Source organism: Lathyrus oleraceus, chromosome 4 (assembly GCF_024323335.1).
Source record: "Lathyrus oleraceus cultivar Zhongwan6 chromosome 4, CAAS_Psat_ZW6_1.0, whole genome shotgun sequence".
Lineage (NCBI taxonomy): Eukaryota > Viridiplantae > Streptophyta > Magnoliopsida > Fabales > Fabaceae > Lathyrus > Lathyrus oleraceus.
Genome location: NC_066582.1, coordinates 48,709,646 through 48,726,824, shown reverse-complemented (window position 1 = coordinate 48,726,824; position 17,179 = coordinate 48,709,646). Strand labels below are relative to the sequence as shown.

At 35.1% G+C, this 17,179-nt stretch overlaps 1 protein-coding gene across 1 annotated transcript; it reads right to left on the bottom strand.

Annotated features, from left to right (window-relative positions):
* Positions 1 to 3,587: 3,587 nt before the first annotated feature.
* Positions 3,588 to 4,660, bottom strand: LOC127073170 (transcription factor bHLH147). The gene has a single exon (XM_051014293.1). It carries the CDS (start codon positions 4,352 to 4,354, stop codon positions 3,734 to 3,736), a length of 621 nt encoding a protein of 206 aa, XP_050870250.1. The 5' UTR covers positions 4,355 to 4,660; the 3' UTR covers positions 3,588 to 3,733.
* Between the last annotated feature and the right edge of the window lie 12,519 nt (positions 4,661 to 17,179).

Below are 17,179 nucleotides of genomic sequence, written 5' to 3'. Positions count from 1 at the left end.
TTTGTAAACAAAAAATAATTGATATTAAAATAAAATATATAAATTTACATATTTTTTCTCCATGTATTGCACTTTCCATTCTTCAAAAGATTTGGTTAAAAATACTTTCAATACTACAGTTTCAACAAAACAAGTATAATTTTTTTAATAACACATCAAATAAATAAAAATAAAAATAAAAATTATATACTGATAGTGTAAAATATTCTTACACTGTCAACCAATCAAAGATATGTATTACATTATAATTCTATTAGATGATGGTGTAAAAATAATTTACACTAACAGTGCACTACCTTTATTCTCATAAAAATAATATTTACACAAACTTCTAATAAATGTGGAGAAATAAAAGGCAAAAATAAAATCTAAAACTATTAATTTTAAATATTGATTAATGAATTCACCAATAAACATGGAGAAATAAAAGGCAAAAATAAAATCTAAAACTATTAATTTTAAATATTGATTAATGAATTCACCAATAAACATAAATATAGTTAAAAAATTAAACAAGAGGAAGAGAAAAAATTGTGTTGCTAAGGAGATGATATTAAGAATTTTATTAAAAAAGAAAATTAAGACTTTTTAACTTTTCTATCCCATATTTAAAATTGAAATTTTAAACGGTTCTAATTTGAATTTTTTTCTTCAAAGTATCTCTTTTCAAGAAGGAATTTGTTCATTCAATGGACGATTGTACATTGTATTTTACGGTTATGAATGAGCTCGACCATTCATTAGCCGATGGATGAATATTTTATTATTTTTTTGAAACATATACTCGTCCATTGATTGGATGAGCTTTTTCATAACTGCAAATACAACATACACTCTCTCGTTGATTAGACAAATCTCTTCTTAAAAAGGGATATTCTAGACTTTTTTTTAAAATGGAACATTTTTTTAATTTTAAAAATAGAATAAAATCAAAATCAAAATCAAAATTTAAGAAAGTGTTAAATATTTTAATAAAAAATAATATATAGAATGAGATAAATGAAATAGTAATAATTTTTATATGATGAGGATGCATATTTCTAAAAATAAAATAAAATAAAGTGTGGGGTGGGAGAGTTGTCAATTGTGAGTTGGGTGGAAATATGTAGTGGGGTCAACAAGTCACATGGTATGTTAGGCCATTTGGTTGTGTCCAATAAGCATGTCTTTGGCGCTTTCTTGTATGATAAAGCTTTATAGAAAGTGGAGTTGGCCATTTGGTTCATTCAATTTCCACCAGGACCATCACACAAACATACATTTATTTTAAATGTGAATTATCAACATCGTTACCAATGAATTACCATTCTCTATATTTCAATAAAAAAAGTTAAGACATCTTTCTCTTTAACTCTCTAAACACAAGCATCCAACCATTCTTATGTGGGATGGAAAATTAGATTCTCTTTAATCACAAATTTATCACATTCAACATATTTTGTGATAGTTAAACAATTGGAATTTTAATATAATTTATATTTTATTTTAAATTAAGAATATCAAACTTAAAAATTAAAACATAAGTCTTTATCTAACCATCGAAGTTGTGTCAATTGCGGAAATATAATAAATTTTAAATGTAGTTAAATAGGGTGAAAATAGTTCTATTTTATAATTAAGTAAAAAGACTTTCTAATTATAGATATTATAAGCGACATTTGACCTATAATCTCCTATTGAATAAACCATTTATATAATTCAATATTTTGTTTTTAAATCACACAACATAAATGCGAGTAGGACTACTCATGTCCCATACATGCTAACCTAAATGAATAATTAAAGTTTTAATGCACAAATCTTTTGGAGGAGTCTTTGGAGTGCTGAAAGTATAAATGAGTTAAATATTTAAAATACAAGAAACTGTGACACAATATATTCATTAAATTTTTTTAAACAATGGACGTGAGTCATATATATATATATATATATATATATATATATATATATATATATATATATATATATATATATATATATATATATATATATATATATATATATATATATACTCCCTCCGTCTCATATTATAAGCAAATTTCACCTTTTTAGATTAATTAAATAATTAATGTATCTGATCTATATAATAAATCAGATACATTAATTATTTAATGAATCTAGAAAGGTGAAATTTGCTTATAATATGGGACGGAGGGAGTATATATATATATATATATATATATATATATATATATATATATATATATATATATATATATATTATATATATATATATATATATATAATATTTCCACTATTTTTTAGTCGATAAAAAACTTCATTTCTCATACTTGAATCCCAACAACCTCCTTCATAAGTGTAAGTCACTTACATCACTAGATTTGATCTATATTAGGATCTCACTTCCGCTTCCTTGTTGAGTTTTATTATTGTTCTAAACTACTTATTAGGGAGTCTAAAGATCATCAAAAGTATCAATAAGTTAAATGTTCAGGATCTAAGAGACCTTAACACCACATATCCATAAAAGACTTAAGAAAATCAAGTATACGGGTCTTCTCTCTTATTAATCCAATATTAATTTGGGACTTAACCACTCACACTTGCAATCTCCCCCACAAGTTGTGAGTACCCACATCCTATAACATGATCCAACACCGGATTCAGCTCATGCTCCCTCACCAAACCGAGCCACGACTCGAAGGCAGAGCAATAACAAATGCATAATACTTCAAGACCACAATGTTAAAGTGTAATCCAAATTCACATTTAAGTAAGATTTAATTTGCCGTGAGATAAACAAAACTGAGTTTTCAGTTGTAATTTACATTGTAATCATTTATGTTAGAAAGTTACTTACAACTTTTCTCTCTTCTTTCTCTTCCATGATCTTCATCTTCTTCCTTCTTGTGCACCATCACAAAAGAGATAAACACTACATATCCATTCCATGATCTTCATCTTCTTCCTTCTTGTGCACCATCACAAAAGAGATAAACACTACATATCCACACAAAATCTTAAGATAATATGAGTATGAGTCGTTTCTCTTGACTCACCTACATCACTATCTTTGATCCATATTAGGATCTCATTTCTGCTATTCTACCGAATTTAACCATAACTCTAATACCATTTGTTGAGGAGTGCAGAGAGCACCGAAAATGTCAATAAGATGAACATTCAGTATCAAAGAGACATTGATATCATATATTTATCAAAAACCTTTAGACGACAAAAGTATAACTTATTTCTTATATATACCATCCACTATTTTTTTTATCAATGTAAATCTTCACCACTCACAAACCCAACATATCAATCATTCTTCTAAATATATCAATTTCTTTTATATCCTTTTGCTTATATTTTAATTGAAAATAAGTTATAAGTCTAAAGAGAAGCCCCCTATCTTACGTGAAATGGAGATAATTCTAAGTTCGAAGTTATATCTAGGATGAATTGCTCTTCTAACAAGAACCATTTCATCTATTTATCACAAGCATTCGACGTTCAAGTTCCAACCATTCAACCTTGTCATTGTAACTTGAAAGATGCCATTCCCATCCCATTGTCACATACACTTAAAAGCAATAACTACCACACTTATTTTACTTACTCAAAAATAGAGAAAAAGAAAACACACAAGGACATATAATTTTTCCCTTAAAAGAGGTAATAGTAAATAATAACAATAATAAAAATTAAAAAAATGGACACTTGACGTATATTACAATTAAATACAAATTAAAACCCGAAAACCAAAAGTGTTTTAACAGCCGGAACCAGAACCGTCACCGGCGCCGGAAGTAGACGCCGATAACAGATTGAAAAGAGCACTCATGGCTCTAACCTGCATCTCAAGCGCAGGTATATAATCAATAGCTTCTTCCAAAATTACCGATAACGGTTCCTTCTTACAACCAGGAACCAACCGTCCAAGAAACCTTGCTTTACTCTGTACACCGGGAACCACCTTTCCTTTCAACCGGAAAACATTGATTCTCGACTTCTTGGTTACGCGATGTATCTTCTTCTTCTTATTCTTATTCTTCCTGAACTTGAGTTTGAGCTGGCTATACAGAATGGCTCGGCTCCATCGGGTTCTTCCCTTGGCTGTCACGGCGAGAGCTCTGTCGGCGGCTTCTCGGACGGCTTTTCCACGGCGAGGAGTGGTTGTTGAGTTGAGCGATGTTATGGCTCGACGAAGCTTGGCGGAGTAGATTTGATGCTGCGCTTGGGATTTCCATTTAGGGTTGATCTGAATCTGAGAACCTTGAGAATCTTGAGAATCTTGATGATGCTTCTTGTTCTTTGGTTTCTTTGTATTTGAGTCACGTGACGAGTCCGTGTTGGTTACTGTGATTGGTATTGTAGTAGATGGTGATGTCATTGGAATGATTTTCCGTTTGTCGAAAAAGAGAGAAAGGTTGAAAGAGAATTGGATACTGAATTTGGAAGAGATTGAAGGAAGAAAGAAAGGTGGTTGAGTTGGGGATGAGAACGGAACGGGATGGGGGTGGGTGGGTGGGTGGTCTGTGTCCCTGAAGGTGAGGTTCAAGGAAGAGAGTAACGGAGTCTGATACTTATAAAGGGCTTACAATTAACTTAGAGACTAATGTAAGGGCAAAAAGACAATTGAAAATTAAGTTAGAGATTAACATAAGCAAAGTGAATATTAGTTAAGCTTTTCTTTAGAGAATTAAAACCAAAAATAATTAAAAGTGTACACTAGATGCATGCACCAAATATGACACATAGGTAGAGCCGTGGAGCTTAGAGTTTTTCTCTTTTGCAACCATAACCTTACTTCTTTTTACAATTAAAAAGTAAAATTAAAATTTTTAACTTTCATTTGGTTGTATACAATGAGTAGAATGAAACTCAAACTCAAACTAAAAAAAAATGCAAATTTAAATGAGATGCAAATGATCTTGAAATAAATTACATTTAACATGATCTCTTAATTCATATTCAAGTTTAAAAATCAACAATACCAATTTCATCCCTCAAATGATGAAATGTTCAGTTTTGATCGGCTTGTTAAGCACATGTGCATATTGCTTCTGAGTGTTGACATGAACAACCTCAAGTACTCAATTATGAACTTGATTGCGTAGAAAATGGTACTTAATATCATTGTGCTTGCTTCTTTCATGCAACACTGGATTCTTATCAAGACTTATGGCAGATCTGTTGTCAATCATCAATCTGACTGATTTGCTCACCTTGAACTTTAATTCCTGCAACAAATTCATCAACCAAACAGTCTGACAAGTTGACAAAAAACCAGCTATGTATTCAGCTTCACATGTTGATAATGCAACCATTGGTTGCTTCTTGGAGCACCAAGAAATAAGAGTTGATAGATACATAAACATGTATCTTGTAGTGTTTCTTCTATCCACTCTGTCTCCATACTAGTTAGAGTCTGAGTAGCATATCAGTTCAACATCATCTGACACTCTAGATGGAAACACAATTACATGCCTCAAAGTTCCTTTTACATACCTCAAACTCTTGACTACAACTTGGTAATGTGACCATTTTGGCTTACTCATAAATCTACTCACCATTTTAGCTGCATAACATATGTCAGGTCTGGCGTTACACGGATATCTCAGACATCCAACCAACTGTTTGAAGGTTGTAGCATCTATATTCTCACCATCAAAATCAGAGTCCAACTTATGATTTGTCTCAGCAGGTGTGGCTGGTGACTTAGAATTCATCAGCTCAAATATCTTCAGTAACTCAAGTTCATACTTTAGTTGGTGCATAATGATTCCCTTTTCATAGTATATAATCTCCATCCCTATAAAATATACCTTATTTCCAAGGTTTGTCATATCAAATGCATTCGTCAGCACCTTCTTGGACTTGTTTATCTTAGAAGTACAAATTCCTGTCAGAAATATGTCATCCACATAAAGACACATCAGAATCACATTGCCTTCAAAAGTATGTTGCACATACACACCATATTCCATTTCACATTTTTTAAAATCTAGATGCTTGAAAAATGAATCAATTTTTATATTATAAGCCCTTGGAGCTTGTTTAAGCCCATACAAAGCTTTATGCAGCTTGTACACCATCCCTTATTTGTTCTATTTCACATATCCATGAGGTTGAAACACATAAACTTCTTCTTGCGATGGACTATTTAGAAAAGCTGGCTTTACATCTAAATGTATCAGAGGCCACTTCCTACTTGCAAGTATAGCAATAACCAACCTTATGGTTTCATGTCTAGCTACATGTGCAAACACTTCAAAGTAGTCTTAACCAGACTTTTGTATGAATCCTCTAGCTACTAACATTGCTTTATGCTTGGCAATTGAACCATCTAGATTCATATTTATCTTGAAAACCCATCTTACACTGATGACTTTCTTGTTCTGAGGTAGAATAATCAATTCTCATCTCTTGTTTCTTTCAATGACCTCAAGCTCTTCCTTCATGAGGTTCGCCCACACCTTCTTCTTGAGAGCCTTATTGATGCTAACAGGTTCAAAGTCTACCATCATGGCACTTTGTATGACTTCCCATTTAGGGTCAATCTCAATATTATCTGTTTAAATTTTTGTAGCCTATGGAACTGAATAAGTTAACCTTCAGAAGCAGGACCACCTTCAGAAGCTCCACCTTCAGAGGTTGGATCACCTTTGGAGGCAGGGTCACCTTCAAAAGATCCACCTTCAGAGGTTGGATTACCTTTAGAGGCTGGATTACCATCAGAGTCAAATTTACCTTCAGAGTTTTAGTCACCTTCAGAGTCCGAGTCACCTTTAGAGTTACAACTATCTTCAGATTCAGACTCACATTCAGAGTCAGAATCACCTTCAGAGGCAGAATCTCCTTCAGAGGCAGAATCAGACTCTTGTGTTGACACTCCACTAGGGTTGAATTGAGACTTTCTTCAACCCCATGTTTCTTATTCTTTCACTATGACATCTCTGGAGACTTCAAATTTGTTGGTGACTGGGAAATAGAGCTTATATGCACCTGTATAGTGGTAACCTATAAGCAACGTGACTCTTCTTCTGTCATCCAATTTCCTCATAGTAGCACATGATATATGTTTGTTACATACATTGAAATGAATGACACTTTGCATTCTTCCAGTCCATTTCTCAATAGGAACTACTTTCCTTTACTTCTTTGTTGCATATTTTTTAAGCACATATGTTGATGTGGCAATTGTTTCACCCCACAATTGCTTAGGTAGATTCTTCTCATTCAACATGCTTCTTGTCATGTCAAACAAAGTTCTATTTCTCCTTTCAGAAAGAGCATTATGCTGTGGAGTGCATGGAGCAGTCACCTTGTGCTCAATACCATGTTCCTAATAGAACTTCTTGAACTTCGTTGAGTTGAACTCACCCCCACCATCGGTTATGAGGATCTTCTATCTTTGTCCACTTTGATTTTTTAGCCTTCACTTTAAACTTCTTGAACTCAACAAACACCTCATGTTTGAACTTAATGAGTGTTACCCATGTCATTCTTGTGAACTCATCCACAAATGACACAAATCACTTGTTCACTCCAAGTGAAGGTACCTCAAAAGACCCAAATACATTAGAATGCCCCACACCTAAAGCATGAGTTTCTCTTGGAGTCATTTTTGATGAGAATGTCAATCTTGGTTGCTTACCTCTCATACATATATCACATGATTTCTTTGTTGCCACAATTTTAGGAATTCCATGTACCATATTCTTTGAACTTAGATGCCCTAAGCTTCTGTAGTTTATATGCCCCAATCTCTTGTGCTAGAACTCACTTTCCCCTTCAACACTTATATGACTAAGGCATTGAGTGTCCGTTGTTGCAACATTCACTTTGAATGTCATATTTCTTCCCATTTTAGAATGCATAATCAGTTTTTGATTACAATCATAAAACTTCAATAGATTATCATTCATGGTTACTGAAAATCCTTTTTCAATCAACTGACCTACAATCATCAGATTTCTATTCATGCTAAGAACATACCATATATCTTTAATCAGTATAATTTTTCAGTGGTCTCGGGGTGATTTTTATAATTCGAAAGACTCGAGGAATCTCGGCAGCCTTCCAGTTGTTCAGCTCTTCTCCAGGTGCTCCTTGGCGTATCCAAATTGATATCACCCCGTCGTAAGCTACCTCGTTGATCATTTCCACGTGGCCTTCAAAGATATCCCCATCACTTATAAAGGTTTCATGCACATGGAGAATCTTCCCCTTGCTCGCTTGCACATCCATTTCACCTAAAGATGGTTGATATCCTAGTCCGAACAAATCTTTCATTTTATGTATTTCTATGACCTTTCCCCAGTTATTGGCATTTCCAGCTTCCACAATGGCTTTGGCTCTTTGCCAAGAGGCCATTGATGGTTTATACCTTAGGTTTCTCCTTTGATAGCTAGAGGGTCACCATGTTTACCATTTCTAGAGCTTGGGAGGGTTTATCAACTATTTCACCGTCCACATCAATATAACAGAAGGAAGACAAATGGTTAACCATGATGTCTTCTTCTCCGCCTATCACAATCATTTTGTCACGGGTAATGAACTTATGTTTTTGAGGCAGTGTAGACGTGACTGCCCCTACAGTATGGACCTATGGTCTCCCAAGTAAGCAATTATATGCTGGATGGATATCCATCACTTGGAAGGTGAAGGAGAAAGTAGTTAGTCTAATCTTGATTGGGAGATCTACCTTTCCATTTACAACACGTCTAGAACCATCAAAAGATTTCATGATTAAAGCGCTCGACTTTATTACAACTCTCTTCAAGGACAACTTTAACATAATGGATTTTGGTATGACATTCAGGGATGATCATGTGTCTATCAGTACTCTTGATAGTAGGGCATATACACATTTTATAGAAATGTGCAGAGATTTGTTATGATCCTTTTCCTATGAAGGTAGTTTGTCATCACTGAAGCCCAAATATCTTCCAGCAGTGATGTTAGCCACTACATTGTCAAATTGATCCATAATGATATCCTCGGTGACATGGGTTACGCCCAAGACCTTCATTAATGACTCCTTATGAGCTTCTGAACTAAGCAGTAAAGACAACATTGGAATATTTGAAGGAGTTTGTTTCAATTAATCGACCACTTTGTAGTTACTCTTTTTAATAATGCGGAGAAACTCTTCAGCTTCCTTTTGTGAGGCAGATGCTTTGGGAGAAGAAGACTCTTCCTGAGATTCACTGTTATGTGCAGGATTATGAGTGTCAGTAGTTATCTTCTTTCCTTTAGGCTTAGTTGTAGTTTCAATAACTCTAGGAGCAAACACTCGACCACTTAGGGTCATTCCTCCAGGTCCAACAATAGTGGTCACGTTGGGCTCATTGATTACTAGATGTTGGTTTTCTTGTCCCTGCCTGTATATCTTAGGTCCATACCTCCAAGGTATGACTTTTGCACTCTTGTAAGGGAACATAGCAGATATTTGAATCACCAAAGAAGTGGTTGGAATATGCACTTAAGGTGTTGGATAATGAATATCCACCATAACCACTTATTCCTTCTCTTTACTTGGGTGACCAATCTGAATTGTGCCATGGTTAATCAGTTGTTGTATGCAGTTATTCAAACTTACACAACTTCCTAGATTAGAGACACAATCCTTCCAACTATCATGGTTTGTTGGGATCAAACCATGCTTTAATATTGTTCTCCTATAATAGAGACAGGGTTTGGATCTCCTCCACCCTCTAATCAATTCTTGATCAATAGCCTCTTCCATAACACTGATAGATGGGACCGCATGTGTAGACATGGGATTTGTCTTCACATTTGGGCATGTTAATAGGAACGTTATTGCTTTTGAATCAATCAACTCATAAACTCTGTATTTGAATGCACTACAATTGTCTATGGTGTGTCATGGCGCACTCATATGGTAATCACATCGAGCGTTGGCATCATATCCTGGTGGGTAAGGAGCATAAATCGGTCTTAATTCTTTCAACTTTAGTAACCATTCTTTAAGAAGATATGGAAAAATATAGATGTAAGGAATTGGAAATGGATCAAATTGCCGATCACACTTTCTGAACTTGTATTGCCATTGTTGTGGAGCATTTTTCTATTCCTCATTGTCCCCATTATGGCATTAGTTTCTCCTTCTTTCTTTTTGGGAAAGTTGGAGAAAGGTTTCTTCGCTCCGCTCGAGGCATTAGCAGTACTTGGTAGCTTGCCCTTCTTCATATGGCTCTCAATTATTTCTCCAATAGTGACGATGCCAGAGAAAGTTGAGAAAGAACTCCCAACCATCTTTGGAAGGTACTAAACTTGTAAAGTTACCATGAACATGTCTATCAACTCCTTATCAATGAGTGGTGGATGAACTCTGGCCACTAGTTCCCTCCAACGCTTAGTGTACTCTTTGAAGGGCTCGTTATTATTATGCGCCATGTCTTGCAGTTGAGTGTGGTTAGGTGTCAAATCAATATTGTACTGATAATGTTTAAGGAATGCTTTAGCAAGATCCCTCAAATATTGGGCATGACTCCTCTCCAACTGCATATACCACTCCAATGATTCCCCACTAAGGTTATCTTTGAATTAATGAATGAGGAGTTTGTCATTATCAGTGTAGGCTGACATCTTACGAAAATAAGTCGTCAAGTGAGTACGGGGACAACTAACCCCTTTGTACTTATCAAAGTCAAGGACTTTGAAATTCATAGGGATGATAATTCCTAGAACTAGACACATATCCATAACATCCAACCCTGGAGTAGAGTGGACTTCCATTTCCTTAAATTTATCTTTGAGAGTGCAGAGCCTTTCCGCTGCAGGGTTAGGTAGAGTACCCATAACAAACATCATTTGGGGAGACATGACAAAAGCATTTTTGGGTTCTTCGTCATTGTACAGGGACCCATGCCTCTCCAAGGCAATAGAGTGATATGGGGCAACCAAGTTGACCACTGGTATTTTGACAGAAGGAGGTGCAACAACCCCCTTTGGAGGAGTATACTCCTGAGGCAATCCAAATTCAGGGTTGTTCACTTATGGGACATGAAAGGAAGAAGAGCCTAACTGGGAGGAGATGTTTCTAGCATCAATAGTAATATGAGGATTATCTTCCTTTATGGCCATGGCCATCATGGCTTCCAGTAAATGGTCCATCTTTTCTTGCATTACATCTATGTCTCATCTCATGGCAGCTTAATTGGCTTCCATTTGTTTCATTATTCTTTCGTAGTTGATGTGCATCACATAGCGATGCCGAGAAGTTAGTGTCAGTTCTAGATAAGAGGGAGACGTGTATGATTTTTTTTTGGAATGGAATGCATGAAAATGTAGTTTCTTTATGCATGGATGCAAATGTTATGTTTTTTGATTGATTTTATTCATAGGGAATCATTGAGTTCGTTAGTTGTTAGGCATTCAAGAGCATAAGAGCAAGAAAGAAATATAACAAAAACCTTCTAGCTTGGGAGATTGTACTTGAATGAGTATGTGATTTTTTCTATCTGAACCCATACGTCTGAATGCTCGTAACAACTGTAATCTCTATAGATTCCCTATAAATAAAGATGCAAATGCTAAGTGTTATGATAATGATAATGTGATGCACATGCATGGTTCAGGATCACTGACATGTCATGTTTAAGTCAACTAGGGAATAGTAAAATCAAGTATAAGTTTATCTTATTAATGGAATTCCCAAGGGTAGGCTCTGTGGTGGTAGGTTCCGAGAGTCATGGATCCTTCTTGGAAACATATTCGCCATAACGACTACTCATTATACAACTATATATCCAAATGAATCTACTCTATGTGAGGTCTTCGTATCGACCCAACGGGTCCTAAGTCTCGCAGGTACATACTGCTCAACCATCGACTCCAAGGTTCTAAAAAGGTCCCTAGAGTCACTGATCCTAATTAAAAGAATTACAATTGTAACGACTACTCCTTAGACAATAATATTCTCAGTAGGATCTACTCTAGGTGGGGTTTTCATTACAACCTAATGAGTCATAAGTCTCGCAGATCGAACACTACGCAACCATCATCTTATACTTAGGTTTTCCACAGAATCAGGTATAAAGCCTATCTCATGAAGTGACAATAATCTGAGAGCCCCCATAGTATCATTGAACATGCATTAATCATAACACATAATGAAATAAAACAGATAAAGGGAAACAATTAAACAAAGCCAATAACTTAATCACAAAGTTAATTAAATTAGGCATGACTCTCTATTGCAGGAGCAATTTCCCCAACAGAGTCGCCAGTTGTCGTATCTTGAAAAATACGACCATACGAGCGTTCACGTACTCGCTGAGTGATTGAACAAAGTCGCCACCAAAATTTATTTATTCCAAAGAAGTAAATGGAAAATATGGATAAAACCATTATAAGAAAGAGAAAATGGTCATCGCAACCAAATTCGAGTTCAGGAGTCGATTATGCGAAGGGAAAGTATCACAGCCCTCACATCCATTGTACTCAACGAGAGTCTTTTTGTTAAATTTGTGACTGAAAGTTAGCTTATGTCATTAGTTTTATTAGAGAAATCAAAAGTTCAAAAGGAAAAGAAAAAGGGTCGCAAAATGTTTTTCTTAGGGTACTTGACAAGATTGTGGGTCTCGCTCATACGTATCCTCAGGTACAATGAGGAATTAAACACTATGTAGTTCTGCATAGAAAACTACAGATTGGTCGGTTGATTTTATTAAACGACCATTTAGGTCGTGCTCTAGTGGTTAAACATTGACTTGTATGCTCGCGTGGAGGCTTAAAGCGCTTGTTTATGTTCATGGTATAACAGACTAAATGATGTTCTTTTTGAAAGGGTTTATATCGCGCGGGGGTGATATAGTAAGTTTGATGTGTTGGAAGTCTTTTAGGCAGAAGACAAGTATCCAAACAGTAAGCTCTATGGCAATGTCCAAATATTCTGGGAAGGAGAAGGTCTAAACCCAATCAATCATTTTTCTTCTAATTTACTGTGAAAAATGTATGGTGAATTAAGTCAAGGTTCGTTAGCGAAAGACTATTATTCTCACATCGAGCTCTACAACCAGTGTCCAAATAATTGGGGAAGGAGAAAGTCTACACCCAATAAATAATTTTTCTTCTAAATGATAGTCAACTAAATTCAATTAATTATTGTGTTTTAATATGTAAGACGGGTATTCGAACAGTGAGCTCTACAACAACGTCCAAACACTCGGGGGGAAAAGAGGTATACACCAAATTAGTCATTTTTCATCCAATTTATTATGAATATTTGATAATAGGTATCAATTTAATTAAGGAAGTACGCTCGATAAGGATCAATGTTTGATTCGCGTTGATTCAAAATTAATCAAAAGAAACGAGTTTTGAAAAATTACCGCTTGGCGTTGGATCAAGAGTTTTAATGTGTTTGAAAATCTTTATTCAATTATAAATTATTTATTTATTCCTTAAATATTTTATTAATTAAAAATAATTAACAAAATAAAAAAATAAACAAAAGAAGAATAAAAAAATAAAAAAAGTGGGTGAAGTAAAAAATAAGGGGGATAAGAGCTTAGTAAAAATAATAATCAAAGGTTGTGGCCCAGGGCCTAACTTAAATGAACAAAAAACAGTAAAAAAATGTGAAATAAAGAAAAATGGGGAAGGGGGATAGCGAAATTGGGCACACTAGGAGCCCAAGGACGCTAATCAACAACCCTGAGGTTGACTATCCTCCGTTAGATGTGCGTGAACAACTGAGATTAAGCTTCGCAACAAGCTCACACGGGGGATCCTATACATGATCCCCTTCCCACTTACCCCAACCAGTGGCCTGTCACACAGTAACATGTGGTGCGCATGATACAACAAAAAAAGGAGGCGCTAGATAGATCCAATGGCTAGGATTAAATCTGGCACTTATTCATCCCTTTCAACAATGTTAATCATCTTTAATAACTTTTCATGAGCAAATATTTGAAAATCAGCAATTCAAGCAATTTAATGACAAATTATATACCGTTGGACTTGGATTTTCACCATGAATCCAAATATGCAATCAAAATTAGCAAACAAGCTACGATTTATGAGAATCGAGGAAAAAAGTTGGTGAAATCCATGAGGAAAAATCGTTTGATCCGGCCAAAAGACACATCCAAATGCAAAACTAATTACATATTTATTATCAGCGTGAAAAAATAGTTCAAATGATATATGAGTTTGTAATTTATGATTGAGATTCACGATTTTTCCATTTTTTCTCTTGATTTCATGAGAGCTCTTGAGCAATTTTCCAAAAATTCAATTTAAATGCATTTTCATGCAACTAATGATTGAAATAAGTTCCTTAAGCATATATAAACATCATAATACATAGAGAACACAAGAAAAACAAGGATTATGCTGACTTTGACGAAGACCTCAAGAATTTGCCGACAACATTGGTGGACATGGTGGCTCTCTGATCAAGCTCTGATCAAGCTCTGACAAAGGTCCAAACATGCTTCCAATTTAGAAAATTTTGTAGATTTAAAATCCTCTCAACCTCCTTTACTAAAATCCAAGCTCAATTCAAGATCCGAGAAACTTCAAAAACCGAGTTCAAAATCTAACTAAATCTTTGATTTTAATTTGAACTATTTTGGTTGGTGATTTGTGTAGATAATGGTTATGTAAATTAAATGCAATGAAATTAGAAACACAATTACCCAAGAACTCAAAAGAATTAGTAAAAATTCAAAGTTTCTTAAGAGCGAAGAAACTTGAATTTTGAGAAGTCAATTTGGTAGAGCTTTGACAATTGTAAGAATGAGTTATGGATGACTTTCTAATGTGAAAATGCACTATTATATAGAGTTAAAATTAGGTTAAGGGATAAAATTGGGATTATGCAAAAATGAGAAAAGTGTGAGTGCATTTCACTTGAATTTGATGAAATTTATGGGAAATTTGAATTTGGTTTGAATTTGATACAAAATATCATGTGTAATGCACTTAAAATTGCTGATACATTGTGATTTTAATGTGAATTTGAAGGTGTGTTAGATGCACGAGTGGTTTGGTAAAACAATTGTCATCTTTTTTGTCTTTTAGTGCCAAAAACTTGACTTTTTTCCTTGATTTTATATTTATGATGCATGAAAATGATTAATGAAACATGAAATAAAAAATATGAAGATGAATTAAATGGTCATGAATTTATTTCTCCAAAATAAATAGAGAAACATGCAAATTTAGCCAATTTTCTCAACATGTGCAATGTTGACTTTTCTTTGACTTTTTATTATGATATGTGATAATGATCAATGAAACTCCAAATGGAATAATGTGATGAAGATTAAATTGATTATTATAAAATGGACCATGATGCATGAAGTTTTAGTCAAATTTTTGAACACATGCAAATGTTGACTTTATGTTGACTTTTGACTTATGAATGCTTATGGGACTCCATGACCAAATGAAATGATACACAAATGAATTTAAATGCAACAAAAAAATGAAATCGGTGGGAAAAGTTTGGGATATGACAATTACCTTGGTCTATTAAGAAGGAGAAAACGTCAACCAGACGTTGCGCGGTGAGGGTCTAGTCTAGAGAGTTCTAGTAGTGGAATGCCCACCACTCCTCAAAATCTCAAGTGAAGTGGCAGGAGAGTGAATAGTCTAAGGAACCAAGGAAACCTGCTTTCCTTTTGCAAAACTCATGGAAGCCTGCAAGCCATTTTTTTGTAGAATTGTCGATGGAAAAGAAGAAGGTCTTGCCTTTTGGAATGAAACACTTAGGAAGCAGTTGGCTTAGACCAAACTGCCTAGCCACTAGGTTTGGATGGTAAGGAGCCTCCCTTAGGTCTGTCTTTGAAGAGGTAAGCCTCGACCACAAAGCGGTGGGTTCAAAGCAAGCATGTAGAGTATCATGTATGTATTTCTCTTCTTAGGGGTGATGGATTGGGAAAAGGCTCCCTGAACCAGTCGGGACCATATCGTTGACTAGAAAATAGTGCCATGTCGAGGTGAAAGTCTTACACCTATAAAACATCTAGAAATGATCTTCAAAGATGCCCAAATAGAAAACCTCCCCATCGTCGAGAGTAAGTTTATCCAGCCTAAGACCTTCGATCCCCACTTATGGGTTAGGAGGAACTCTGGATTTAAGGGAGGGTTCGAAGGTGGAATTAAGACATAGTTGTAAAAGCCAAATATGGCCACATATCTAAAGGTTGTCAAGGTTCGTCCTTTCCTTCAGGTCTTGACAGGCCAACCCCAACGATTCATATAGTCAAAAAATGATTAACTTTCTCATGCATATTTTCCTCCCTTCATAGAGTTAGATGGCTAAGGGAGCATACTTCTTCGCTACTTGAACATATCGAGTGTAGAAAACGTACATGGAAAGCCAGTAAGTCGGGAAGGTAATGTTTTCCCGAGCATCCATTCGATATGTCGAACCTCGGTGGTCTTCTATGAAGGGGCTATAAGTAGTCCTAATGAAGGTAAAACCAATATTTGTCTTTGTTTTTGTTAATGGCTCAAAGGCTTCTCTAGTTGGTCAAAGACTAATTATGGTAGCAATGTCAAAGAGAGTGGGAGTTACCATCCCATAAGGTAAGTGGAACGTGTTGGTTGGCGTGTCCCATAAGCATATGGCAAAAATGAGCATGTGAGAGTTGTAGGAGGACCCACTCTTGACAGTTGGATTAGGTCAAAAATGTCTAAATCCCTCCTAAAATGCATTTTCTTCTCTTCAGCCATGTTCAGCAATTTGATGTAATCAGCGTCCTCAATTGGAAGAGAATGGCGAAATACTATGTTCTTGAAGAAGTTGAAGGTTTTATCAATGAACATCAAGGGTTTGTAACCAAGGTAAGTAGTAAAGAAGTCCTCCACCATGTGAGGTTTCTTGATACACCTGGGTAATAGACCCATGAATGCATGCATAGAGCTAGAAAAAGTGTAAGGGATGAGGGAAGCACGATACCATAAATTCCTTTTTCCATCCTCTATAGGAGGTTTAGGAACATAGGTACGGTCATTGGCATACAGTGGTACGTCAATCTCAGTAATGAAAGGTAGATGAGACTGTGATTTAGGTGCCATTGTGGTAAGTGAATATTTTCTTGAAGAGCTTAGTGGAGAATAAGGGAAACTGTACGTAAACAAAATTCCCAAGGTTTCTTTTTTGTCTAAGCTTTAGAGAGATAGAAGTGAGGAAGAATAAAATGTTAGAGGTAGCATGTTAAATACTTAA